The sequence below is a fragment of the Leptonychotes weddellii genome, chromosome 1 (assembly GCF_054177405.1).
Source record: "Leptonychotes weddellii isolate Sample4059 chromosome 1, ASM5417740v2, whole genome shotgun sequence".
NCBI lineage: Eukaryota > Metazoa > Chordata > Mammalia > Carnivora > Phocidae > Leptonychotes > Leptonychotes weddellii.
This window is the reverse complement of record NC_138369.1, coordinates 144,405,072-144,432,287: the sequence shown is the minus strand read 5'-3', so window position 1 is coordinate 144,432,287 and position 27,216 is coordinate 144,405,072. Positions and strand designations below refer to the sequence as shown.

General features: G+C 36.9%; 1 protein-coding gene across 12 annotated transcripts in view; it reads left to right on the top strand.

The window, feature by feature from the left end:
- BBX (BBX high mobility group box domain containing) overlaps window positions 1–27,216 on the top strand; it is a 273,335-nt gene that overhangs the window by 183,766 nt on the left and 62,353 nt on the right. For all 12 annotated transcript variants that reach the window (XM_081797447.1, XM_081797437.1, XM_081797450.1 and 9 more), the window contains 3 exons: window positions 6,468–6,663; window positions 13,782–13,849; window positions 25,464–25,544. In XM_081797447.1, the coding sequence (XP_081653573.1) occupies window positions 6,468–6,663; window positions 13,782–13,849; window positions 25,464–25,544 (345 nt within the window). The remainder of the gene's footprint in view (window positions 1–6,467; window positions 6,664–13,781; window positions 13,850–25,463; window positions 25,545–27,216) is intronic.

Below are 27,216 nucleotides of genomic sequence, written 5' to 3'. Positions count from 1 at the left end.
ACTTCAAGCATTCAGAATGCCTTTCAGTACTTTTAGAAATTTCAAACCATTATTTCCAAACAGTAATTATTTTATATTTTGTAATTTGGCAAGACCTTTGTGAACAGTTAAGTTATGGTCACATTTTTCTATGTATATTAAGTGATTCTTAACTCTTCTTTTGAATTTCTTCTTTGCTTTTCCATGAGTCAGTCTTTTGGGTCCACCCTCAGCTGTTAGTTGACATTGCTGTCCTCTGCCAGCCACTTTTGGCTACATCTAATGACATGACTTATTCTATATGGGATTTTCTGAGTATGATTTAATAGAGGCCCCACTACTTTGAAGGATTGTGGACAGTAAAACCAAAGACTTGGGCATTCATGGGAGGTCTTGTTTTTGAGACCTTTTCTGTTCCTGTGTTCCAGGTATCAGGACTTTCTTACTGTATTTATTTTGTTTTAAAGATTTTATTTATTTGAGAGGGAGAGCGAGCATGAGCAGGCGGAGGGCCAGAGGGAGAAAGGTAAGAGAGACTCCTCAAGCAGACTCCTGCTGATCTCAGAGCCTGACCTGGGGCTCAGTTTCACAATCCTGAGATCATGACCTGGGCCGAAATCAAGAGTCAGATGCTTAACTGACTGAGCCACCCAGGTGCCCCTTTCTTACTGCATTAAAAAAAATATTTAAGTGTTTATTTTTGAGATGATAATAATCAATTTTTAAATAATGCTTTATTCTGCCCAGGGTTCTTTTATAAATATTTAACTCATTTAATCCTCATAATAATCCCAGGAGGTAGGGTTTTTTGTTGTTGTTGTTATTTTTTGTTCTGTTTTGTTTTGTTTTCAGCAGCTAAAGATGAAGACACTGAGGCCCAGAATGGTAAAGTGACTTATCCAAGGAAGTAAGTTAGTAGTAGTAGAGCTTGAGTTCTCGGACTTGGCTTTCTCCCTTCTCAGAGGACTTTCTGAGTTCCCACCTCTGTAGAATGTCAATAAAGGTGCCTGCCCTGCCCTCATAGGGTTGAGTAAGATGCAAGTAAGGCAATGTACATACAAGCATTCTGTAACGCTTAAAATACTCTGCTGATGGTAGTTTTTGTCGTTTTCCTGATAAGCAACTGAAGTTTGTATTTGATACTTCTCTATCAAGTGATTATTTACTATTTTTATTAGGACCTGTTAACACAATGAAGGGCTACTAAAATGCAAAACTGAAACCCCAGAACCAACAAAATTAGTTGTATCATTTGCTTAACTTGGCAGGTACTATCCAGTGTGATTGATAGCCTCTAACAAGATAGATTTCAGTTGAGTGAGCTAACTACTTGCTTTCAGAAATACCCGTCCAGTTAGTAAATGTTTAAATGTTCAAATCAAGTAAAGTTATAAGGACTTTATAAGGAAGCCATAGCCAGTGATGAAAAATAGATCCCACAGCGAGTGATATATGGAGAATTTAAACGGAGTCTCTTAAAACTCATTTTGGTATTGGTTTCACATATTAATTTTTAGATTGATTGAGGGACCTAATATTCCAATATCCTATAAGATGTTACTGTAGTAAATCTTGATTACTTTGGAATTGGAGATCATGCAAGGGATATAGATAAAAATTAATTTTTGCTCTGAAAAATTACAAATTCATACTGTAGATTATTTTGTAAGGAGAAAGTATGATTTAAGGAAAATACTAAACCTTTAGTGAACACATTTTTTTAAAAGAAAACACACATTTTACAAATCAAATTAATGTGTGAATTTATTAATACATTTTCAGAAATATAATGTTTTCTTTCCCAGATCCCTGTCTGCTTTTCACAAGGTAACAAATTACATTTTAAAAGAAATGCTGAAATTTTGATTTTTTTTTTATTAGTGCTAACTAATAAAACTGACTTTTCTCCTGATTTAGCTAAATTAGGGAGTAAAATTGTCCTTTTAAAAAATTTATATATGAAAATGAACCATTGTTGCCATGATAATCCTTACAGCCAATTTAAGTAACCTTATCTACAGCCAATTCAGTTTTTCCTTTATAACGTTCCTATAGTGGAACCAAACAATCTCCTGGTCACTTATTCAAGTCACTTTTTGAAATATATAATTTTTATTGGGGTGGCTTTAGCATGAGAGTCGTGAAGGTTCATGTATAACTTAAAATATTTTTGTTCTGTCAAAACTGTAAGCTGAATTCCATGTTCTGTCACATAACACAGTCTAATTTTCTTCCTATTAAAAATATCTAGTAAAAGTAATTCAGATCAGGTAGTGCTAATTGAGTTTTATTATCTAAAGGAACAGTTTTAGAGTTAAAGCTCCTAGAACTAAGAAAGGACAGATAGTAACACTCGTCAAGCATCTCCCTCTCGTCTCCCACCCTTGTGTAATATGATTTCTGCCCATGTGAAGAGGTACAGCTCTCTCAAAATTTATTATACACTGGGTCACTTACACCCCTGCAGAGTTACAAAATAAAAAAATGTGTTTTACCTGTTTTTTAAAAATCAGATACTTTTTTGTATAATCTCTCCTCTGTGGTTCCTGGCAGGTTGTGTTTTGTTTGTTTGTTTGTTTTTCAGTCAGGGTGGTATTTCGCATATTTGCACCAGAGTCAGCGGTCTTTATTTGTAAAGACATTTCCAGCGTTCCCTACTCCTGGACCTCACCAGGGTTGCCATTCTCTTTTCACTACGTTGAGAAAATCTAGACTGAAATAATAGCTAGAAATACTACTGGATTTTAGATGCCCCACTCCCCCATTAAAAACAAGTAATTGGAGAACAGTTAGTGTATTTTTCATTAACATTAAGGTACTTTTTAAGGTCAAATTTTCATTCTTATAAATGATTAAATACCAGAAAGGTATTTAATGTTGAGATCCAATTTTTAAAAGATTAAGATAAACAGAGTCTTGTTTTTTGGTATATAATAATGTCATTGTCATATATGAAGTAGACAAAATACCGTGACAGAGGGTGTGTATTTAAACCATTACTGAGTAACAGTGGTTTCCTATTATTGCTAATAAAGTGTTGTGGCGGTTGGGATCAGGGAAAAGGGACCAGCATGTGCTGAACACCTTGTATAAAGAACAAAGTGTGTCTGTACAGTAGATGCGCTTAGGTTATCTAAGCAATTGGAGATTTTGAAGAAAAAAAATGGAAACCATCAGGTGAACTTTAATTTTAATGGGAGATTTTTGAAAATCAGTAATTTAGCAAGAGGTTAGCTATCTATGAGATTGGACCAATAGCCCATGATTGATGTTCCTGGATGAAAACAGACTCCTGTCTCACTCCCTGCATGAAGAGCCCTGCCCTGGAGATCCAGATGGATGGGGCCTATCTCTTTGGCCCTTTAAATCCTGTAATGATGGATTTTTGTCCACATAGTTGACCAGAATGCTAACAGTTTCACTCAGCTATTTGCTTCATACTATATACTGTCTTCATTTCTCCCTTGCTCAGCCTTCTCTGTAATCCCTTTCCTAATAACCTCATCACAACAAATGATTAAGCCTTTCTGTTGCTTCTTATAGTTGAATCAGAGCAAGTGATTGATGAGGTGTCCAGTTCCAAGGACAGAGAGACATCCTCATACCCCAAGGCTCTTTCTGCCTCCACCTTTGCTTGGTGTTCAAGTGTGTCTTTACGTGAATTTATGACGTCTCCATGGAAGCTTTAAATTCCTAAAGGACAAGGGCTGTGTGTTATTCTTTTCTCTCTGTCCCACATTCTTAATGTTTTTGCTCAATATATTTCTGATTGAGCTAATGAATGCTGTCTTGTTACTGCTTGTTTATATTAAGTTTAAGGATCTGCGAGATTAATATTGTGATACAGATACAGAGTACTGACCTACTGAATTCTCAGTTACCATTTTCCATAAAACCCCACATCCTCCAGGTCTTTCTCTCTCCTTCTGTTCTTCAACCCATAGGAGCTTTCTCCTTTCACAGATCCCTTGCAAAACCGTTTTTCATGCCTGAATTAGGGGAAGGCTAATGAACCACGCGTTTAAAAAAAAAATGTTTGTGGGACTAATTGTGGGTTGTAAACAAGTTTGAAGGCGGAGACTTTAATTTAAGTTCTTAACTGGTGTCTGTCATCTAGTCCAGCATCTTTCACAACTTGGACTTGCTTCTTTAAAAACTCCAAAAAATTGTTTTATTTCTCATGACAAATGTATTAATTAATCTGTTTGAAAGTCTTTTGTCATTTTATAGAGAGGTGACCTTTGTCCAGATGACTATTCATCTGACACACCAGCCCAGGTGCCTTTTCCTGGGACACAATAATGATGCATGTGTCTGCTCCTTCCATTTTCACCTCACCCTACCATTTGTCACTCTCCACCTGAATTCAGACGGGAGGCAAGGCTATTTGTCTGCTTCAGCTTAATACGTAAATCCCCCATGCAGGTGAATGCACTGGAGTAGGGTGCCTCTTATATCACATTTGTTACCTCCAAATTTATTCTGCTATGTGTGGTAAGTTCTAGCTTGGCTCTGGCCTTGTGTCCTTATTTTAATTATTTTTGTAAGAAAAGTGGAACTGTATTTTTTCATTATTCTGTGCTTACCTTCCTTCTACATGTACCCATGTAGCAACATGCAGAGCTACAGCTTTTAGGTTTAAAAAAAAAAAAAGCCTATTCAGAAAAGTTGAGTTAAGATAATTTGGGGATAATTCTAAACCACTGATTATTAACACTTGCATTATATTACTTACAGTACAGTTTTCATTTACATGATTTAAAGTGAAAAAAGGGAAAAGTTTATATGGATTCTATATACTTTCTTATGCCAACGATAAAAGAATCTTTTTTCCTGTTGGGATAAATAAAAAGCTCTTTGGAGCGTATACTAAATTAGTTTACACATGGAGTGAGCATTATTTTAAAGGGCAAGCTTATGGGATTGAAACAATTGTATTGATTTAATAAAGTTTCTAGCAGTTAGCGATATGGAATAATTGAATACATGGAAAATACATTTTTATTAGATGATATAACTTTTGGCAATGTATAATGCATAACAATAAATATATTTCATTTAGTTTTATTACCACAAAAGGGGAAAGAAGCAACAGAGTTGGCAGAAAGAGTTATAGGAGAAAGTCACAAAAATAAAGGGAAAAGGAGGCTCTTGTCAGTGTAGGTCGAAACCTCCAATTTAAAGACATAAAGTTTGTGATGGATTAATTGCAACATCACCCATCACAGCTCTCAGCTTGTTCACATTTGCAGTCGCATGTGCTCATTATAAAATCCTGGAATGTCGGTGCTTCCCAGATACTTAGTTTTCTATGAACTGAGGGTTTACAGCCATGCTGGCTGTGTCAAGCAAGTCTGTTGGCAAGCAAGTCTGTTGGCACCTTTTTTCCAAGAGCATTTGCTCACTTCATATCTCTGTGTCACCTTTGGGTAATTCTTGCAATATTTCCAACTTTTACATTATTACATTTGTTATGGTGGTCTGTGTTCAGTGATTACAGCATGCTGAAAGCTCAAATGATGGTTAGCATTGTTTAGCAATAAAGAATTTATAATGAAGATATTTCATTGTTTTTTTAAGATAGAGTGTTATTGCACACTTAATAGACTGTAGTATAATGTAAACGTAACATTTATATACACTGGGAAACCAAAAAACCCATCTGACTGGCTTTATGGTGACACTCACTTTATTGCGGTTGTCTGGAAGTGAACCGACAGGATCTCTGAGGTACACATGTGCTCTTTCCTCCACGTGGTCCAGCATCCTCAGCTGAAGAGTTCTACTCTTGTTCCCCTTCTCATCACTCTGATCTTAGCTTATTTATCCCAAAGCTGGTTATGTTGCTTTAAGTTTGCCTGCATTTGCCTTACCAGTACATCAAAGCACAGATTATATTTTTGGCGTACTTACCAAATTAAGCAGTGAGCAGAATCTGGTTACTGGCTCTGATAGTGACTCACAGTTTGTAATGTGCACCTGATAACCACTTTAAACTGGGTGCCAAATAATGCACCGCAGTTTACAGTAACCCTACGTATGGGTGGTATTGTTTTTGGTTTATGGAAACTAAGGGTGAGGCCCAGAGAGGTTATATTCTCTATCTTTGGTCACTCTAGCCCTAAGTGGAGGTGCTAGGGTTTGATTTCTGCTCTTTCTGTCTTCAAAGCCCTTGCTCTTTCCCTTACAAATAACTCCCTCTACCATGGTAAGACATCTTTTTGGATACTTAAAAAAAGATATGGGTCAAAAGATACAAATGTGTTGCCTCTGGACCCATCTTCCACAAATGAACTTTCTCGTAGTTAAATCCACGTCCTATCTCTAAAGCCCTGAGCTGAGATTATCATTCTTCTATAAGTAAAGCCACAGAAGTTATTGAAAGTATTTTTTCATTCATTAATTAATGGTGGGGGGGTGAGATATGAAGGCTATTAGAACTTTTTCAGTCTGTATATTAATTAAAATCTGTTATCCTTTATTTATAGTATAAAGATGCATTTATGAAAGCAAATCCTGGCTACAAATGGTGTCCTACCACAAATAAGCCTGTGAAATCCCCAACACCCACTGTCAACCCACGAAAGAAACTATGGGCCTTCCCATCTGACTCTTCAAGAGATTTGCCGAGCCCCAAGAAAGCAAAGACTGAAGAAATGCCTCAGCTAAACTTTGGAATGGCTGGTGAGTTTAGACATTATTTCAGTGATTCTTTTTAAGGACAAGGCAATACATTTAGGTAGTATTTTTAATGAAATATATATATATATGTGTAATATATACATAGAGAGAAGAGAAAGAGAAGCAAAATTTATAACCAGTGTGAAGCAATGCAAAGATATAGCATATCTGAAAGCTTTGGAACACGACATACATAGAATGTGTATGTATAATTAAAGGCAGTGTGGACCAAGTAGTAGAGTCATTGTATATATATGTGAATTTCTGACATTGACATTATGGAAAGGCAGACAGGGAATTTTATGATGCAACAAAGTAGCTTACCCATACATACACATTATTAAGCTGTCCCAATAAGTATCTTAGTTATTGTGGGTACTTAAAAAGCCGTAATTATGTTGATCATCTGAGGGATTTGAAACATCTAGGGCAAGAATATGAACAGTTCAGTCACAAATCTGAGATGGATCTGACAGCTGTTTCTTAGAAGGAGTTCCCATCCTGCCCCCACACCCCCATTCCTGTATGAGCCAGGCAAATTAAAACTTCCAGACGGTCCCATTTGTTATGGGACCTTTAATACTCTCTGGGTGGTAAGGAATGCTAAAGCATTTATTACCGTGAAAGAAAGTACTTCTATTCATTCTGCAAATGGCTCTGTCTTCCTGGCTATTGCAGTGCAGTAATCAAGAGGGACATTTTCCAGGATGAAATTGGGAGATTGGGCAGGGTGGAAGCTGTGAAGTTGGTGTTGAGCTAAATGGTTCCTATTTCATTATTATAAACAAATTTTCTTCAGAATGAGAGCACTGAACCATTTGCAGTATGGAGAGCCTGGGAAAGGAGGTTGAGCAATATTGTGATAATACTTTTTTTTGTTTTTAAATGCAGTTTTATTGAGAAATAATTGACCTACATTGTTGTGTAAGTTTAAGACATAAAGACTGATGGTTTGATTTACACATATTTATTGTGAAATGATTACAACAGGGTCAGCTGTCTCATATAGATACAATAAAAAGAAAAGAAAGGGAAAAAAAGGAAAAAAATTTTCTCCTTGTGATGAGAATTCTTAGAATTAACTCTCTTAACAACTTTCCTGTTTGTTATACAGCAGTGTCAGGTATAGGCATTACGTTGTACATTACGTCCCTGGTACTTACTTATCCTGTAAGTAGAAGTTTGTGACCACCTTTCCTCCAGTTCTTCCTCCACGCTCTCTCTCTCCCTCTGATAATCACAAGTCTGATTTCTTTCTTTGTTTTTTTTTTTTAAATTTTTTTCTTTTTTTCTTTTGAAGATTCCACATATAAGTAAGATCATATAGCATTTGTCTTTCTCTGACTTATTTCACTTAGCATAATGCCTTCAGGGTACATCCATTTTGTCACAAATGGTAGGATTTCTTCATTTCTTATGGCTGAATAATATCTCACTGTGTGTGTGTGTGTATATATGTATATATAATTACATCGTCTTTATCCATTCATCCATCAATGTTCACAAGGTGTTTCAGTGCACACATGGAATATTTTCTAGGACAGACCATATGTTTAGGCCACAAAACAAGTCTTAGCAAGAAGACTAAAATCATACCAGTGATCTTCTGACCACAATGGCATGAAACTAGAAATTAAAAACAAGAGGAAAACTGAAAAATTAAAAAACACATAAAAATTAAACAGCACTCTATAGAACAACCAATGGATCAAAAAGAAATTAAAGGGGAAATAAAAAGTTTCTTGAGAAAAGAAAATGGAAACATAATATACCAGAATTTGTGGGATACAGCAAAAGCAATTCTAAGAGGGAAGTTCATAGCAACAAATGCCTACATTTAGAAGCAAGAAAGATCCCAAAGAAACAACCTAACTCCATGCCTTAAGGAACTAGAAAAAGAACAGAGCTCCAGTTAGCAGAAGGGAAATAATAAAGATTCGATTAGAAATAAATGAAGTAGAGAATAGAAAAACAAGAGAAAAAGTTATAACCAAACTAAGAGTTGGTTCTTTGAGAAGATAAACAAAATCAACAAAGCTTTAGCCAGACTAATCGCAGAAAAAAGATGAAGGACCCAAATCAACAAAATTATAAATGAAAAAGGAGATATTACAACTGATACCAGAAAAATACAAAGGATCATAAGACACTGTGAACAACTGTATGCGAACAAACTGGACAACCTAGGAGAAATTCTTAGAAACATGTGACTTACCAACACCAGATCAGTAAGAAATAGAAAATCTTAATAGACCAATTATGAGTAAGGAGATTGAATTAGTAATCAGAAAGTAATCAGAAGAAAAGCCCAGGACCAGATGGCTTAACTGGTAAATTTTACCAAACATTTAAAGAAGAATTAACACTAGTTCTTCTCAAAGTCTTCCAGAAATATCAGAGAAGAGGGAACACTCCCAAACTCATTTTACAAGGCCAGCATTATTCTGATATCAAAACCAAAAAGAAAACTATAAGCCAGTATCCCTGATGAATATAGATTCAAAAATTCTCAATAAAATACTAGCAGACTAAATTCAGCAGCACATTAAAAGGATCATTCACCATGATCAAATGGGATTTATCCTGGAGATTCAGGGATGGTTCAACATAAATCACTGTGATACATCACATTAATTGAATAAAAAGAATCATATGATCCTCTCAGTAGATACAGAAAAAGCATTTGACAAAATCCAATATCCATTCATGATAAACACTCTTAACAAATTAGGCACAGAAGAAACATACCTCAACATAATAAAGGCCATATATAACAAGCCCACAGCTAACATCATACCTAATGGTGAAAGGCTGAAAGCCTTTCCTCTTAATATCAGGAATAAGACAAGGGTGTCCACTCTTACCACTCTTATTCAGGCATGATACTGTAAGTCCTAGCTAGAGCAATAGGCAAGAAAAAGAAATAAAAGAAAAAAATCAGAACTGAAAAAGAAGTAACATTATCTGTTTGCAGATGACATGACATTATATTTGGAAAATTCTACAGACTTAACCAAAAAACTATTGGATCTAATCAATGAATTCAGTAAAGTTGCAGGATACAAGATTAACATAGAAAAATCTGTAGCATTTCTATACACTAACAACAGATTTTCTGAAAAAACTAAATCGATCCCATTTACAAGAGCATCAAAACAATAAAGATACTTAGCAATAAATTTAACTAAGGAGGTAAAATATCTTTGAAAACTACAAGACACTGATGAAAGAAATTAAAGAAGACACAAATAAATGGAAAGGTATCCTGTGTTCAAAACAATACTACCATAAGCCATCTATAGATTGAATGCCATCCCTATCAAGATTCCAATGGTGTTTTTTACAGAAGCAGAAAAAACACTCCTAAATTTATATGGAACCACAAAAGACCCTGAATAGCCAAGGAAATCCTGAGAAAGAACAAAGCAGGTGGCCTCATACTTTCTGATTTTAAGCTATACTATAAAGCCATAGTCAATAAGACAATATGGTACTGGCATAAAAAACAGATAGACAGCCCAATGGAACAGAATTGAGAGCCCAAACATACACAGTTAACCAGTATTTGATAAGGAAGCCAAGAATACCAAATGGAAAAAAAAATCATCTTTCCAATAAATGGTGCTGCAGTAATTGGATATTCACATGTAAAAAAATGAAAATGGACCCATATCTTAAACCATAAAAAATTAACATGAAGTGGATTAAAGACTTAAATGTGAAACCTGAGACCATGAAAATCCTAGAAGAAAACATAGGAGTAAAGCTCCTTGGCATACGTCTTGGTAATGGTTTTTTTTCGATACGACATCTAAAGCACAAGCAACAAAATAAAAAGTGAACAAGTTAGAGACTACATTACAAAGCTTCTATATAGCAAAAACAAGCATCAACAAAGTGTAAAGACAACCTACAGAACGCTAAAAAATAGTTCTAACCACATTTCTGAGAAGTTAATATCCAAAATCTATAAGGAACTCCTACCACTCAATGGTAAAACCAAAAAACACCCAAGTAAAAAGTGGGCAGAGGCACTGCATAGACATTTCTCCAAAGACGTACAAAAGACCAACCAGGTACACGAAAGATGCCCAACATTACTAGTCATTAGGAAAACGCAAATTAAAACCACAATGAGATACTGCCTCATGTCTATTAGAATGAACATCAGAAAGACAAGCAATAACAAGTGGTGGGGATGTGGAGAAAAGGGAGCCCTGTTGCTTGTAAATTGGTATAGCCACTAAGGGAACACAGTATGGAGGATCCTCAAAAAGTTAAAAACAGAACTCAGTTAATTCAGTGTGTAGTTTATAGCGTAACAAAGTACGTGGTGTTGTCATATATAAACGCTAAGAAATGCAGTCTAACATAATGGCAGCATTCTTAGGAAACACAGTCTTCAGGTGATTGCTGTGTAGGAGTCTATGGTAGAATTCTAGGTAAAGCCCCCCCCAGTGATGCTCCTACATATCCCAGAAGAATCAAAACAGAGCTCTGTCCTTGTTTAGCTGTCATTGTACAATTTTCGTTTCACCTTGCTTGCTAGCAGTGTTGGTGAGCTCTCTGGACTTCCCAAATTGTATCAGTTGAAGTGTTTTATAATAAAATATTTTATCATCGGGGCCATAAAAGAGTATATGGATGATGGGCTGCCAACTGAATTCCTTTGATTACCATTTGTCTTCCAGGCCTTTTTCTCCCAGTTCTAAATATCAGTAGGTGTTTTTCATACAATAGCTCTTCACAAACCAATCATAATTGTGGATAAAGCTATGAAAGCTTTGAGAGCTATGAAAGATGTTTGTTTTTAGCACCATATTTGACAGTTTATTAATTTACCTTTTGTACCTACAAATCAAAAATATGAGACCTAGACATCAACCAAGATACTTACAGGTCAGCTTTACAAAAACAATGTTCTTTAAAGTGAAATAAAGAAGGAAAACACCTTCTTGAGTTTGTGTCATTACGTGAGGCTCTGTGACAGATGTCGGTAATCCACGGTCAGGTCTTTGTTAAGCTAGTGTATAGTGGATAGCATTGTTCTAAAATTTCCAGTTGTGCCTCTTGCAGCTCAATGAAGGCAAATGGATTTGCCTTTAGTTAAAACATGGTGCTTAGCTGTTTGAATCTAGGGGATCCTTATAGGGCCTTGAGAGGACAGTGTAAGCTTTTCCTCAACATGGAATCTATTGTTTTTCCAGTAGTCCTGGTCACATGACATTTTGCTATTTTGAATAATCCCAAAGCAGCTAAATGTATGATTTCCAAGAAGAGAAAGCTGTGCAGAATTTAGTACAGGTCCTCTTGGTAAAGAGAAAGCAAAGCATGCTATGTGCATATTTTTGATGTTTCTAGATAACATTGTATAAATATAAATTAATGTAAAGGATGATGATAACTTTTTGGTCTATGTTTTACTATCTATACAGCAAACTTCTGGCAAAGTCACATTGGTATATAACAAATAGATGGTCATGTAAGCATGTTCCTATTTTACTTTAAAATTTGAACTAACACATTTTTTATTTCTCTTAGAAGGCAACCATCCAGTCCTCCTGATCTCTGAATGACAGCTGCAAAAGTATTTAGCTACCCAGAGAACCAAATTAAAATTTTACTTTATGCTAAATTCATTTCCCCCTCATTTTAATTTTAAATAGATTAAAATGTCTATTTTACCAAACACAGTAGTTCTTAAACTTCACATTTAATTAAAGACGAAATTTTTAAGACAACAACAAAGAGCCTTGTTTCATCACAACAACCAGAGTTCCCGTGTATTCCATATGTGGCGTCTTCCTGTGGGGCTACTTTCTAACATGGAGCTGTTTCTTGACCACCTGATCATTGGGTGACCTTTGTTCCCCTCTAATAACCTTTCCTTCCTTCCTTCCTAAGATTTTATTTATTTGTTTAATTGACAGAGAGAGAGAGAGAGAGAGACAGCCAGAGAAGGAACACAAGCAGGGGCAGTGGGAGTGGGAGAGGGAGAAGCAGGCTTCCCGCTGAGCAGGGAGCCCGATGCAGGGCTCGAACCCAGGACCCTGGGATCATGACCTGAGCCGAAGGCCAGGCGCCCCTTCATTCTTTCTTTTTTAATAACTTCAGATTCTTCTTTCAATTTTTAAAAAAAATTTGACTGTGTATAAGATGTGATCAGAGTGGCTTCATGAGTTAAGACAGATCGTTTCCAAAGATATACTTAAGTTTCTATCTTTAAACAAAAAAGAGGGAAACCCCTCTATGTCTTCAGGCAGCAGTATGCCTGATTCTCACTTTCAATTGAGGAGAGATTCCTAAAATTAAAAATGCATTTATATTGGACCTGTGTGCATGAGGACAAGCACTGAGTCCCCAACCTTAAGGGATATAGGTTTCTTATTTTCTTTAATACTTGTTTAGTCATAACCCTGGGTTGTAGATCTACTGCTTTGCTGTTTTTATTTTGTCTTTTTGTTTCTGTTGATTATTGAAGGAATGAAAACAAAGGCCTTCAGTAATATAAAAAGGATTCATTTTAAATCCAAAAAGTATTTTGAGGAAGCACCTGACTATACCCCTAAGATTTAAAATATCAAAAATACATCATTGTCTAATTTAAATTTGTTTGTGAAAGTTTTCGAGAAAGATTATTTGAACAAAGCCCTCTAGATTTTGGAAGACTCATTTATAAATTTCTCTCCGTTCTCTCGTTTCTCATATAGCCTGGTACTTTTTATCCGTCCTAGTTTTCCATAGTAGAAATAATAATTTGAGAATAAGAATCTCAAACTTAGACATCAAGCATAAGCAAATCCATTGAAACTTGCCATTCATTAAGGCAAGACACATCATATTAGAAGATAATTGATATTATAAACAGCTGTGGTATTGAAGAAAGGGTTATGTTGAAATGGTGGGACAATAGGGGGATTTAAAAGGCTCACAAAAGTAGGAGTACTTACATATATGCTGGATTATTGCTGTATGAAGAGTTTTGAAAGTTTTCTATAACAAGTTATATATGGTTCTGTTGGATTTCGAGTCTTTGTTAACAAGTCTTCCTTTTTGACTCTGTGTGGATTATATGTACTTCATGCTTGTAAATTGATGATTTATTTGTTTTTGACTTTTAGATCCTACTCAAATGGGAGGCCTGAGCATGCTGCTTTTAGCTGGAGAACATGCTCTTGGCACACCAGAGGTAAGCTGGTCCTCATGCTGGGGCTTGAAAACACAGACATTTGTATTCTTTTCACGCTCTTAGTTCTGTAGTTTCACTGTTTATAGCTCATGAGCAAACTTTATCTTTTTTTTTTTTTTTTTGGTCAAGATCTATATGAGCTTTGTATTGTGCCTTGAGTATAACAGAAGTGGTATAAATAAACCCAATAGGATGCAAATTAAGAAGTTAGGAGCAGATTTTTTGAGCTTTGTGAACCTAAGAGAAAGAAATGGAATGTACAGATAATTAGCATTTGCCACAATTGTGTCATGGGTCTGTAGCGTGGGTCCTATGATTCATTCCCTCTATTCATAACATACCCTGCTTTTGTGATGTTCTCTTGTAGACTTGCTCGTGAAAAGATGAGAGTTTAACTGTCAGTTTCTCTGGTACCTGAATAAATCCAAACTGCTGTTTTTGAAACATGGCTTTCCAAGATTGTTTTATTCTTTAAAATGGAAAATTTAAGAGGACCCAGGCCCTCATGACCTTGGTTTTATGATCTCTTATTTCTTTTTGGTTACTGGGCTGCTTTTACAAAATATTTTAGGTATGGTTTTGATGGGCAGGTCATAGCAGTTAACCATGCATAGTTTGCATTTGTGGAATTTCTCTCTTTTCCAGTCTCATTTAACAAAGGCCAGACAAATTAACCTGCAGGTCATGTTATTTTACCACACTCAGGTACCTGAGATGGAGACTTCTCAGTCCCAACCAGAGTCACTATTTATGGTCAAATAGCAGTCAGCTCAATTCTACTGAAGATATATATATATATTTTACTTTTTTTAAAGTTATGAGTATGCCTTACAGAGTACAGTTGACTCCTATTCAAATAGTGATTTTAGAAGATACCATGTAAGATATTTATATCACAAAGGCCATTATTTTTTTAAAAGATTTTATTTATTTATTTGACAGAGAGAGAGACAACGAGAGAGGGAACACAAGCAGGGGGAGTAGGAGAGGGAAAATCAGGCCTCCCAAGGAGCAGGGAGCCTGATGCGGGGCTCGATCCCAGGACCCTGGGATCATGACCTGAGCCGAAGGCAGACGCTTAACCATCTGAGCCACCCAGGTGCCCACAACAGTGGTCAACTTTTTATTTCTGAGGAAGGGGAACTGTTTTGAGAATACTCAAGCTAAAGAAGTTTATAAAGGTAAATTACTTAGAGAAGGGAATCTATGCTAGGGAGGAAGTTGCCAGCAATTAGGTCTTGAAGAACCACTTCTAAGGATACATCTCTTTCTTCTTACTTCCTACTTCTCATCTCAGAGGTATATTTTTAGGTAACTAATCTTGAGATACTGAAACAATAAAACAGTGAGTGTTGTACAAAATTAACCTGTCTAAATATGGTTCATTTTGAGAGTTCATATACATATCATCAGTAAACTTCATTTAGCATCTGTTTTCTTTGCAAAATCTTGTCTCATTCTAAATATGTAAACATGGTTGTAGAATGTTAGGGGCCTAGATACATAGACAGATGATGAACCTAAGACAAATATAGCAAATATGTACTTCTATTTTCCTAAGAAAATTATCAGGGTAATGAGATAAGGAAAGAGAGTTACAGAAATTTCATACTGCTGACATTTGGAACAATTACTGTGGTATCTGTTTATACTATTACGTAGGACCAGTCAAATAAAGTGACATTTTATAAAAATTCTGCCACAGAGAAAGTCTAATCATAACAGCTTTTTTAAGTGCCATGACAGAATTCTTATTCTGAAATATTATTCTTAAAGGGAGGAGATTTTCCTTTGTTCATTAACCTGAAACCTAACTACATAGGAAAAAATCCTCAAAAGTCTATATTTTTAAATGTAGAAATTTTAATATAGGTAATAGTTGTTTTTAAAAAATAATTCTAGAAGGCATAGGGGCTTGCTGTAAATAATAAATTTTCAGAATAGTAAATAATATATCTGAATATCTTGTAATATGTAAAGTAATAAAATTCCAGATTAAAAGCTTCTTTGTGCTGTAATATTTCCTGGATCTACCTGACTTGCCCTTAGAGTCGTTAGAGAGAAATCATAGGTTCTTGAGCTATCAGTGGGAAAATGACAAAGAAAATGTTTGAGTTTTCTCTTTTTCCTGAATCTTCTGATTAACTCTGATTTTGCCATAATAAGTTTGCAGCATTATTAAGTGTACATTTGTACATGCTACTGTTATGGAGGCAGGCTTAGTTTTTAATTGTGCTAACTTTTTCTCTGATGAATAAAGGGGATGACATTTGTATTTACAGTTTGTTTGATTCTTTTATTTTTCACATAAATGGTTAGCCCTGTATTTCCTTTATATCCAGGGTACATTGAAATGCATTAAACTGCTTGTCATTCATTTATGGATGAGGAAGCAAAATAGCTGTATTAGCAGGACACACGTAAAGGAGTGAGCCGCCCCCCCCACCCCCCCCCAGCCCCCGGTTCAACGTGCCACACTCAGCTGGTCTCTGTTGAGACTTGGTGAAATGTAAACATGGAAGTCTCACTAAGAAATACCCCATAATAGTGAGGGAAACAGAAAGAATGTTACCAATGAATATGAAATTTTAGCAAAGATATTTAAATCAGAAGCCAAATGGAAGTTGTTTAATCAATAAAATACAGGATAAGGATCAGCTGAAAATAGGCCTGCAGAGGGCTGCAGTGGAGGTGAGAGGCAATCTGTTCTACATGACAATGACATTTTCATCAGACTCTGGGAAGAGCGAAAGAGAAGGCAGTTACATAAAGAGAGGTAAGCCCTTACATTTCATATCAGGGAGTCATTATCTAAAGATGAAAAGGCAATGAATAAGGTTTATAATTATTATTTCATCTAGAGTTTGGAGAAATGATCTCCAGGACTAAAAATTGTCTATCCTATTATATTTGTTACTTTAATAAAAATGCAAAGCTAAATAAAATTTAAGAAATAAAGTCAGGGAGTGCTGCATTTCAGAGACTATGAAGGAGACCTGTTACTCGACACATAAATAGAGAGCAGCTTCGGTCAGTATTGGAAAGGACCACACTCAGTATCAGGGCTGAGTCAGTGCCAGAAAGTCCTGACTAGAACAGAAGGAGGGGTGGTTTGGGGAGTAATAGAAAATGTAATAAGTTAGGCAGAGTAATCATAGCTGATGAGAAGGTTTGACGGCATCAATATCTATTTAGTTGTGATGGAAGGCAAACTTTGAAATGTGTGGAAAGTGTATTAGATGTTAGGTCTGTGATTTTAGAATGCCTGGTTCTTTTTTTGGAACCAACAGATAGAACAGTAAAGTCATGGTCAAGCCACTTTTTTCTTGCCTTCCATCCTGTAAAATGGAGCGAACAATAATACCCACTTGCCTCTAACTCCCAGGACATCTGTGAAGATAAATTAAAGCCTGTAAGGCAGTTTCAACTCTCCTGAAGAGCATTCTTGCAGGTACCTGGTATTATTACCCCATGCTGTTCTAGGCATTTCATACATAACTTGAAAGCTTAAGTTCTATCAGGCATCAGTCCTACAGGATATCGTGTGCGTTACTGGTAGCACGTGCATGTGCACGCACACGCGCACACACGCGGCTCTTTGTCCATCGAAAACTGGTAGGAAATTGCAGTTGTAATTTATTCTCTTTCACTAGGTGCTCAAGAAGGAGACAGCTTTTTAATACCTGGTGGAAATTACTGTGTAGGAAGTATGACTTCAGCAGAGTAGCCGAGTTAGCATGAAAGTTAGTGGAGAAGATGCTAGCAAATGATAGTAACTTCTGTTATTAAGGGACTAGACAGGTCGTATGTAAGAACTGAACAGTATAGGAACTGTGTGCCATCTTTCACACATTCAGTCATATGGCAAGTATTTATCTAATGCTTTACTACATGCCAGTCCCGTCAGGGAACAAACCCAGGCACAAGTCTGGGTCCTCGTGGAGCTGATGATGTAATAAGGTGTAGGGTTTTATACATAGCAAATTCTTCACATGATACTTCTGACTTCAAAGGAGGTTTCATTGATTTTGTTGATCACCATCTGCCTGTTCAAAAGTAAAAAGGTTCATATATCCAAATTTCTATATGATTAGAATTTGAAAATATTAAATATATTTTGTTTCATGTTTATAACTTCAGTCTCTCACCTCCTCCAGGGAGCTCTTCCTGATTGCTTGAGCCAAATTTGATTCCTCTTGTTTCTGATCATTGCTTTTACTGTCAGTATTATGCATTATGGCTCTTGATTATATTTAGTTGTATTCTTTATTATAAACTCTGTAATAAAAGTCTTTAAGAATTTTTTTTTCTCATTGTATGTAATGTGCAAGTCTTGATTCATCCAGAAGACCGTAAGCAACTTGAGATGAGGAACAAAATAGGAGTTAAACTGCAAGGCTTCTCACTCGCTTGTAGAGTAGTTACTGAACTTCATTCCCCCTACTGTTCTGAAATGCATTACCTAAGAGTAACTCTTGATCTCCACAACAACCCTGTGAGTCCTTGCTTCACAAGTAAATAAAAAAAAAAAGAAGTAAATATTAAACCATTAAGTGAGGAAGTGGAAGCAGAGAAGGGCTAAATAACCTGCTCAAAGTTGTGCAGCTCAAAGTGCAGAACTGGGGTTTGAACCCATGAGAACTAGCTTCAGTCTCCCTGCGGTATCAAGGGGCCTTTGTGGTTCAGTCCCCACCTGACTGCAACTCCAGCCACTTCTCCCCTCTCCCATGGCGTCCTGTGCTGGACCTTTACAGGGCTGTTTTTGTGAATGCTTTCTGGACTAGGCACTCTGCTAAGCACTTCCATGGATTATCTCATTTCATCCTCCAACAAGCCCTTTGAGGTTGGTTTATTATTATTATTTATTATTATCCCCATTTCATAAAGGGGGATAATCTCTCTAGGCTAAAGAGGTTACATAGGCTCTCCAAGGTGTGAGAAAGTCCTAGTGCCAGGATTTACATTATCGGTCAGGCTCCCGGGCAACAGTAGGCTATTAGTAATTAAGGTTTTGTGGAGTCAAAAGTCACAGATGGATTGTTGGTTACCGTTGGCTCTCCCAACCCTTGTGTTGTTCGAGGATCCAGTGTATTTGTTAAATGAATGAAAGATTATGTCCATATTTTAAACACTGAGTTTAAAGTTTAAAACATACAGATTTTGATAAAATTGAAAGTTTTTACGTGTCTTTATTATAATTTCTGACATCAGTGAACTAGGGAAAATTATTTTCTCACCTGTTGGGACATTTGAGCCAGTTTGAAATGTGCCTTTCTTAGGCTACTAATCTATTTCACTGTGCTTAAATGCACTGAATTCCACCCCCCAACTCTTACCCCTATCCCTTCAAAGCTTTCATTCCTTTCTCACAGTTTTAACTTCTAAACATATCTCATGAGGAAATATACTATATTGACATTTTACATTAAATAGCAAATGGGCTTTTTGAGCTTTCTTTCTTTCTGGGTGAAGTCACTGTTGACTGCCCATTTTCATGGGAACTGTTGTCCCGCCCAGCCTCGTCCACGTGTCAGCAGCGTGGGGCTCAGAGAATCCGGTCCTTTTACCCAGCTTGACTGACAGGCATCTATCCTTGCTGAGTTCCCAGGCCACACTGCTCCAGATGGTGATGGCCTTGCCTGGGCTTCTCAGTCTCCCAGAGATAGTTGGGAGGGGCGGCGGGGAAGGTGGGCCACACGTGAGCCGGGATAAGAGGAGGCTGGAGAACGAGAGGATAGACGAGAAGGGTGCTGGTTGCTGCCGTGCTGTTGCTGAGAGCCTGTTTTATACCCTGTTGCGTTCTGTCTCCATATTGCCCAGTGAAGAAGGCAGAGTGGCACACGAGGAACCAGAGGCAGAAGGGGGCTGTGCTTTGTCCCAGCTGCTGTGGCAGTTACTTGTAGACGCGGCCTGGAGTCCCTTCTGGACTTCCATACTAGTGCTCTGCCACATGGCTTAGAATGATAGGAGAACTTCACTCACGGCGAGCAGGAGTTAACCCCGGTAGCCCTGGGGTCCGGACTTCCTGCTCCTTTCAGCCAGGTGCTGTGTACTGGGGAGCGTGCAATTCTATGCGGTGTTATTTGGTTATGCTCCCCAGCGTAGCCCAGTGCTCTTCTCAGCTGTGCCTCAGTCCTGGTGTCAGCTAGCCAAGTGTTGTGCTTCTGTACTCAGGTTCTCTCTAACCTAATTTAGGTTTAATTAAGGGTGGCTTTATTTTAATCCTTAAAAACATTTTGAAGGACTAACTTGGATGTAATATGCTTCCATTTAATTCACCTGTGTTTAAGCACAAGTCCATTTCAGAGCTTCATTTAACATCTCCTATTAAATGCAAATTAAGTGATCACTCAGGTACTCTGTTATAGAAGAATACTTGGCAAAAGCCGCCAATTGTAGGAAAGACTGGGTCAGGCTGAACGAGAGTGAGAATCAGTTCACTGGCCCTTGGCATCACGAGGGATCTTTACACTTGAACTCTAAAACGGAATCCTCTACTCCCAAACTCTCTCCTCCCATGGAAGACAACCGTCCTGCGCTCCCCCCCAACCCAATCCCCAAACCCTTTCAGTGAAAGTCTTTAACGGACCTTAGAAACCCTGACCTTGTCCAGACCCTTTCCCCAGCCCTGACATCCTTCCAGGCAATTACTGGGGCCTGGTCAATACCATCTCTGATTTAATTGGGGCCCCACATCTCAGCTGGTTTATTTTTTTAACCTTCTAATTGGTCTCCTGCCTCCAGTCATTTCCCAGCCAAGGTCATCCTGCACTCCACTGACAGAATTATCAAACTACCTCTCTCTCATCATGCCACTCCTCTGAGTGAAAACCTTGGCTGGCTCCCCATTGCCTTCAGCCTGATTTTTCAAACTTTGTAACAGAGAATTCAAATTTCTCTCAGTTCGATTCATCTCCCACTACACTCCCCGACTTCTACTCTTCATCCGCACTGAGAAAGTCATTGTTTCTCAAGAACACAGGGCACCTGCTTCCATACTTTTCCACCTGCTGCTGCCACATCATTTCCACAATTCTGGTGTCTTCTCCTAGGTATATCTCAGATGTCACTGTCTTAACAACTTCTACCTATCCCAGAAGGAGTGAAGGCTGCCTTTCTGTTCTCAGAGGCCTTCCCCTGCCACTGTGTTCTGCCACCGTGCACTTACATCCTAACTGTGTAGCTGTCCCCTGACTCGGATTGCAGGCCACGTGAGGGCCAGACACAGTCCCTTAGTTATCATTTTATTCCCCAGCACATAATGCATACAAGTGGAGTGTAAGCTTCTTAAAAGCAGTGAGCAGTGTTTGTGGCTGGCGCGTGGTGGGTTTTTATTGAGTATTTGTTGAAGGAGCTGAGTATCAACAAATGTTTGAAATAGCAAGGGCAGAAATGTGTAGTTCAGATAAAACCAGTGCACTTACCCTTTTTGTTGACCGTGTGTTTATCAGAATCCAGCTGTGTGGGGCTGTAGTCTTGCGCCTTGTGAGGTAGGAACAGGCTGGTGCTACTGCTTAGCTTTCCAAAGCACTTCTAGTGCATCTAACTGGTGTGATCTTGTTTTATATCAGGAGGCTGGATCACGTTTCTGTTATCTTGTGTTTGCACGATGTCAGGTGTGCTTGTGGGAAAAGATACTACTTTGTTGTAATTCTTAATTATGCTAATAATTCCTCTTTCTTGGTTATTGAGAATTATAGCTAAATCAAAGGGAAGATTGGATTTAAGGGACATTAACAAAACTTTGCATTTAAAAATCCCTTTAGCTGTTTGTTTCTTGGGCAGATAGCTACACCTAGTGGCTTTATGGATTATTTCAGAGACTCTAGGAACAGCTTTTGGGTTTTTTTTTTCTCCCTTTATTTAACCTCTGCTTATTTGGTATATTTTCTTTCCTCTTAATGAAGTGGTATCTTTGACTCTTGTATATTCTGTTTAGAAAGTAAGCTGGCCCAGCATAGGAATGGAGATTTGAGGAATTGATATTTATCCATAAAAAGCATGTCCCATGTAATAAGTAATTTGGAATACTTTAAATACAAATAGCAAGGTAATAAGGTCTGGGACCCTCTGACTAATACTTAAATAGGAGCCTTGTGTGCAAAATACTCTCTTACTTTTATGTGGATATAATCCCAGATTTCTTTACCAAATGTGTATATTTATCAGTACATGCACAAATGTCCACCTCTGCATCAGATGCCTTATTTGTCAAGCACACAGAAATGAATTTCTACATACATACATTTTCCATGTCATTGAGCCATATTTACATTTTGAGATTTTTGGTGGAAATATGCCTAGCATGTATCACACGCATTTCTGCCTTTTAAAAAGGCTATATTTTATAATTATCCTTATCTTGACAACTTAGAACCATAGTTATGAATATTAATTACTGCAATGAACTGAAGCCTTCAGGAGACACTTTGAGACTCTTTACTCTAATTTCTTTTAGATAGACCGCAGTGCTTTATAAAACATTTGTGTCTGTTCTTTACAGTTTTTCTGTGTTCTCCCTGCTTTTGCTGCTGTTACTGTTTCTTTTGCAGCCCTCTTCCTATTATCCCTGCTCAGGGCCCCTTCTCATTTGCGGCTTCTGATTCTGCTGTGGACCAGAGAGGCAGGTAACCACATAGCTAGTAGGAACCCAGTTCTCCTGGCTCCTAATTTTGTGCTGTTTCCCTTAGAGTACACTGAAAATATATGCTAAATCCACAGTGCTTTAAAGTTAAGAGTAACTAATGCCTTAAACTTAATGAGTAAAGAGTAACTGGATTTTGCCAGACGTCTTAGAGTAAGATGCATAGCCTTAGTGATTCTGTTACTGCTATTTTAACCATTGGTCAGTCTTTGTCGTCTGATTCCTGGCCAGGTCATTGAGATTCTTTGTATCCATACACACACAGAATCAAGTCAGTCAACAGATACTCATTGTACATCTACTATGTATCGGGTGCATGGTGAGCACAAACATGCGTATATAGACTTCTTTGATTTCATAGCCCAATTAATACAATGTGTGGAGGATTACAGTTGCCTTGATAATTACTTACATTTGAATTATCTATTCAAATAGAAAGTTTTATTTATGACCATCCATTATAATGATTTGCAGAGGGTCTCATTTAACTTTAAAATTTTGTGACTTATGTAGTTATGGCCAAATAATCTATAAACAGCACTTGAAGAGAAAGTTGACTTTTCTTCTTATAGTTCATATGAACTCTAAGTCATAGGGTAACTAATTTCCTCATAACTGGTAACTTTCTCGTGTATCATGAAATAACCATCTGAAGTAAGAATACATGTTATATAGACTTTATGCAGTGTAGTTACCCTAAATATATTTGATTCCAAATATCTTTCGTAGATTATGTCACATGTGCAACCTATATTATTACATTTTAAAACACTTCATAATTTTAATTTAATCCTAGGCTTGATTTTAAATAAAATTTTTATTATTTACCAAGATACCTAGGAGCTACACATAAAGGATTTCTTTACAAACCAAGATAGTATTGATTTTTCTTCATCATTCCTAAACAAAGCTATATTTTGTTCAAGTAGTCCTTTCAATGAAGGAATTCTTTGTGGCTAGTAATTTCAGAATGCACTGGCCTTCTTTTTAGGGCATTTTGTGTCTCCTTGGCTTCAAATTCTTGGGAAGCAAATAAAAACACCATTGGGCCATTTGGCATACAATTTGTCAAATAGTCAAGTGACAGGGAGCCAGTCTTTGGCGGCCATACCACAGGTGGCAAATGAATGAAAGCTTCTGCACCTTCTCTGGAGTTCATCACTGGAAGAAGGTGGCCATTACTCTTTCAAATACAAAGGTGACAATTAAAATTTCAAACACTGGTTCCTGCCCAATGACCTATGACAATGTTAGAGAAACACATCTTCAGTGTCTAATGAAGAGGTTCAGTGAGAAACTCCATTTTTAGGAACATAATCTGGGTGAAAGCTGTTTCTATAGGATTCAACCACCTAACATAATCATATGAAGCTCTTAAAATTACATTGGAAAAGGTTTACTAACACAGGAAAAATTATGTATTGTTTAAAAAAAGCATTCTTTAACTTACTACAGTGTCTCATTTTTGATGAAGTTATTGTACACAACTGGGAGAATATTTATGAGTATTAGCGGTGCTTTTGCAGATAGCACTGTAGATGATTTTTCTTCTGTATTTTGGTGGGGTTTTTTTTTTCAGATGCAACAGTGAACTTTGATTTTTTTATTGTCAGAAAATTTTTTTTTAAGATTTTTTTGTTTATTTGACAGAGAGCACAAGCAGGGGGGAGCGGCAGGCAGAGGGAGAATCAGGCTCCCCACTGAGCAAGGAGCCCGATGCGGGGCTCGACCCCAGGACCCTGGGATCATGACTTGAGCCCAAGGCAGACACTTAACCGACTGAGCCACCCAGGCGTCCCTGTCAGAAACATGCTTATTTAAAACAATTTTTAACTTGTTTTTCCTCTATAGTAAAAAATAACTTTTTCCCTAAGACTTCCAAACCTTGTCATTTAGGAAGGGGGCTGAGAGAACACACTGATTTAGGATTTAGAAGACATGTCAAACTTTTTTTTAGTTTATTTAAAAAATGCTTGTTGACATTGTGAGCGGGCAATGTTGAGCATTCTTTATTAAACAGAGCCCCAGGAAGAAGATGGATGATAAATAAATGTTTATGTCTTGTGGTGATAAGTAAAAATAAGGGAATTATTGAATGTTGGGGAGGGGAGGTGTTGTTTACTTTTCTGGTCCTAAGTTCCTTCATCTGTAAAAAGGGTCAGATCTGAGGAATAACAATATCGTTCTCTCAACATTCTGTGACTCTCAAGACTTTTGAATTACATTTGGCTTCCTAAGTGATTATGTCACCCAAATGCAGAAATAGGTCAGAAACAGCAATGAGGTAAAAGAAGGAAGTTGTGTGTCCTGACAAGAGTACTTGATTAATAACAAAATTTTTTTAAAAATCCAGTGGCATTTCTATAACTGTTGTTAGTAATAAAGATCGCAAATGAAGATTATAGAGCACTAAATGTTTACCCAATGTAGTGAATAGTGCAAAAGAAAATATATATTATAAAAGAAATTATTCTTAGGTAAATACTAACTTCTCTATGATTAGGGTTTGTGTATAAACACATGAACACCTAGAAAACAAGAATTTGACTTCAGTTTTATTTTCCCAAATGGTTTATATTATCAAATCCCATTTGTGTTTTCATGTAGTTAGGTGATATAAAACATTGGGGAAACATAGAATGCGAAAGAAGTAGATATTTTTTGGAATTGGTGGCAGAAAGCCAAGAGATCAGATGGGCATTGTTGTAGAAATTTCTCTTCATTGTATATTAACTTTTCTAAAATGCGTTGTCTCGTCCATCTCCTGCTTTTTATTGCATTATTTAACTGTTGGATGGCACTTTGTATAAAGCTTTGCAGACTATAACTGCTGTTTTGTCATAGGTTGCTTCAGTTGGGGGAATGAAAACTATTCTCTCCTCAAATAGGAATATTTGAGGTGGCATTTGTCATCTGTTGTCTTCCAGAAACTATCCCTATGATGCCTCATACCATCTTTCTTTGTTTCAGATATCCTCTGGCACTTGTAGGCAGGATGTTTCAGAATCCCCTGAATTACGTCAGAAGTCCCCGTTATTTCAGTTTGCTGAGGTAATGTATTACAGTTCATACTTAATGAGAGTATAATGTGAGCTTAAATTTAGACTGATGGCAGTAAGTTAAAGCAATGAAGAACTCTCCTTAGCTCACTTAACATAGATGGGAAAAGAGAATTAAATTTTGGAAAAGGTATTTTGGAACTCCAGAGTCTCCTAATTAAGGAATAACTTTATGTGTATAGAAGCTTGTTACTAAGTCATAGTAAGTATTATTACATTTAAACTGCACCACTAATTTTTGTTTATGGATAGTAAAATTACGGATACAATTATTGTTAGAACTTAGTCATTTATTAGCTATTAATTTATCAGTGTTAAATCAGAAGGTAGAATCAACTCATGGTTGTTGGCTGTGCATTCCTTTTTTTTAAAGTACACTTTGCTCTTAATTGAAATGTTAGCATGCATTTGGCATTTTTCAAAGTCTTATGTCTTGTGTCAGACCTGTTTGACTCAATATGTTTCTAACATTGCTTCAGAGATGATGTAGGAAAGCATATTATCCTTAATATGAAGTCCATAAGGTTAAGACTGCTTCCCAAGATATCTTCATTTACCCTAGAACTCAATATGGAGCCATCATTAATTTTCTTAAACCTTAACCCAAGTGGTCTTTACTTGATCACTTGAATTGTCTTTTACTAGACCTTCTCTCACACTGTCATCCTTCCTTACATTTGCCCTTGTGTTAGATTTTGCACAAAGAGCATATTTTTAGTTCCAGATTATTTTCCTCTCCAGTACCCTTTCCTGGTGGTTCTCAACATTTCATTGGCAAAACTACTATTCACAAAGGCAGAGGCCATTCCTTTTCAGACATTGTTTATTATATATAAATGCCTTGCTGATATCACCAGAATATTAGAATACATATTTGCTCACATATTCCTTATCTGTCACTTTCCTTTCTGACTATGTGAGATATGCTGTGAATTACAATTGTTTTGTATATTGTTTCCTTAAGAATTTAATGTCACAGAGGATTCACTCTGCACTCAGTTTTTAAACAATAGTTATAGACACGTGAAATAATGTTGGTCCCAACTTTGAAAGCAGACATGCTTGACCCAGTGGTCCCTGAACCTCTAAAGATCTAATGAAAACCCTAAAATTTCATGTGAAATTTTGGGTGTATTGGCATATGTGTATTTTTGTGGGTTCTATAGGACACCTAAGATTCCAAAGAGATCCCTAACTCTGTTGCTTTTATATAAAGGGTCCCTATCCCTAATCTGATATTTCTTCAGGAGCTCCCTATTCATGTGATTGACTATCTCTTTATCCCAGTATTAATTTATTTTTATTTTTTTTTTACTTAATCATTTCTTTCTTTTTTTATTTTTTATTATTATGTTAATCACCATATATTACATCATTAGTTTTTGATGTAGTGTTCCATGATTCATTGTTTGTCTATAACACCCAGTGCTCCATGCAGAATGTGCCCTCTTTTATACCCATCACCAGGCTAACCTATCCTCCCACCCCCCTCCCCTCTAGAACCCTCAGTTTGTTTTTCAGAGTCCACCGTCTCTCATGGTTCATCTCCCCCTCCGATTTCCCCCCTTCATTCTTCTCCTGCTGCTATCTTCTTCTTTTTTTTAACATATAATGTATTATTTGTTTCAGAGGTACAGATCTGTGATTCAACAGTCTTGCACAAT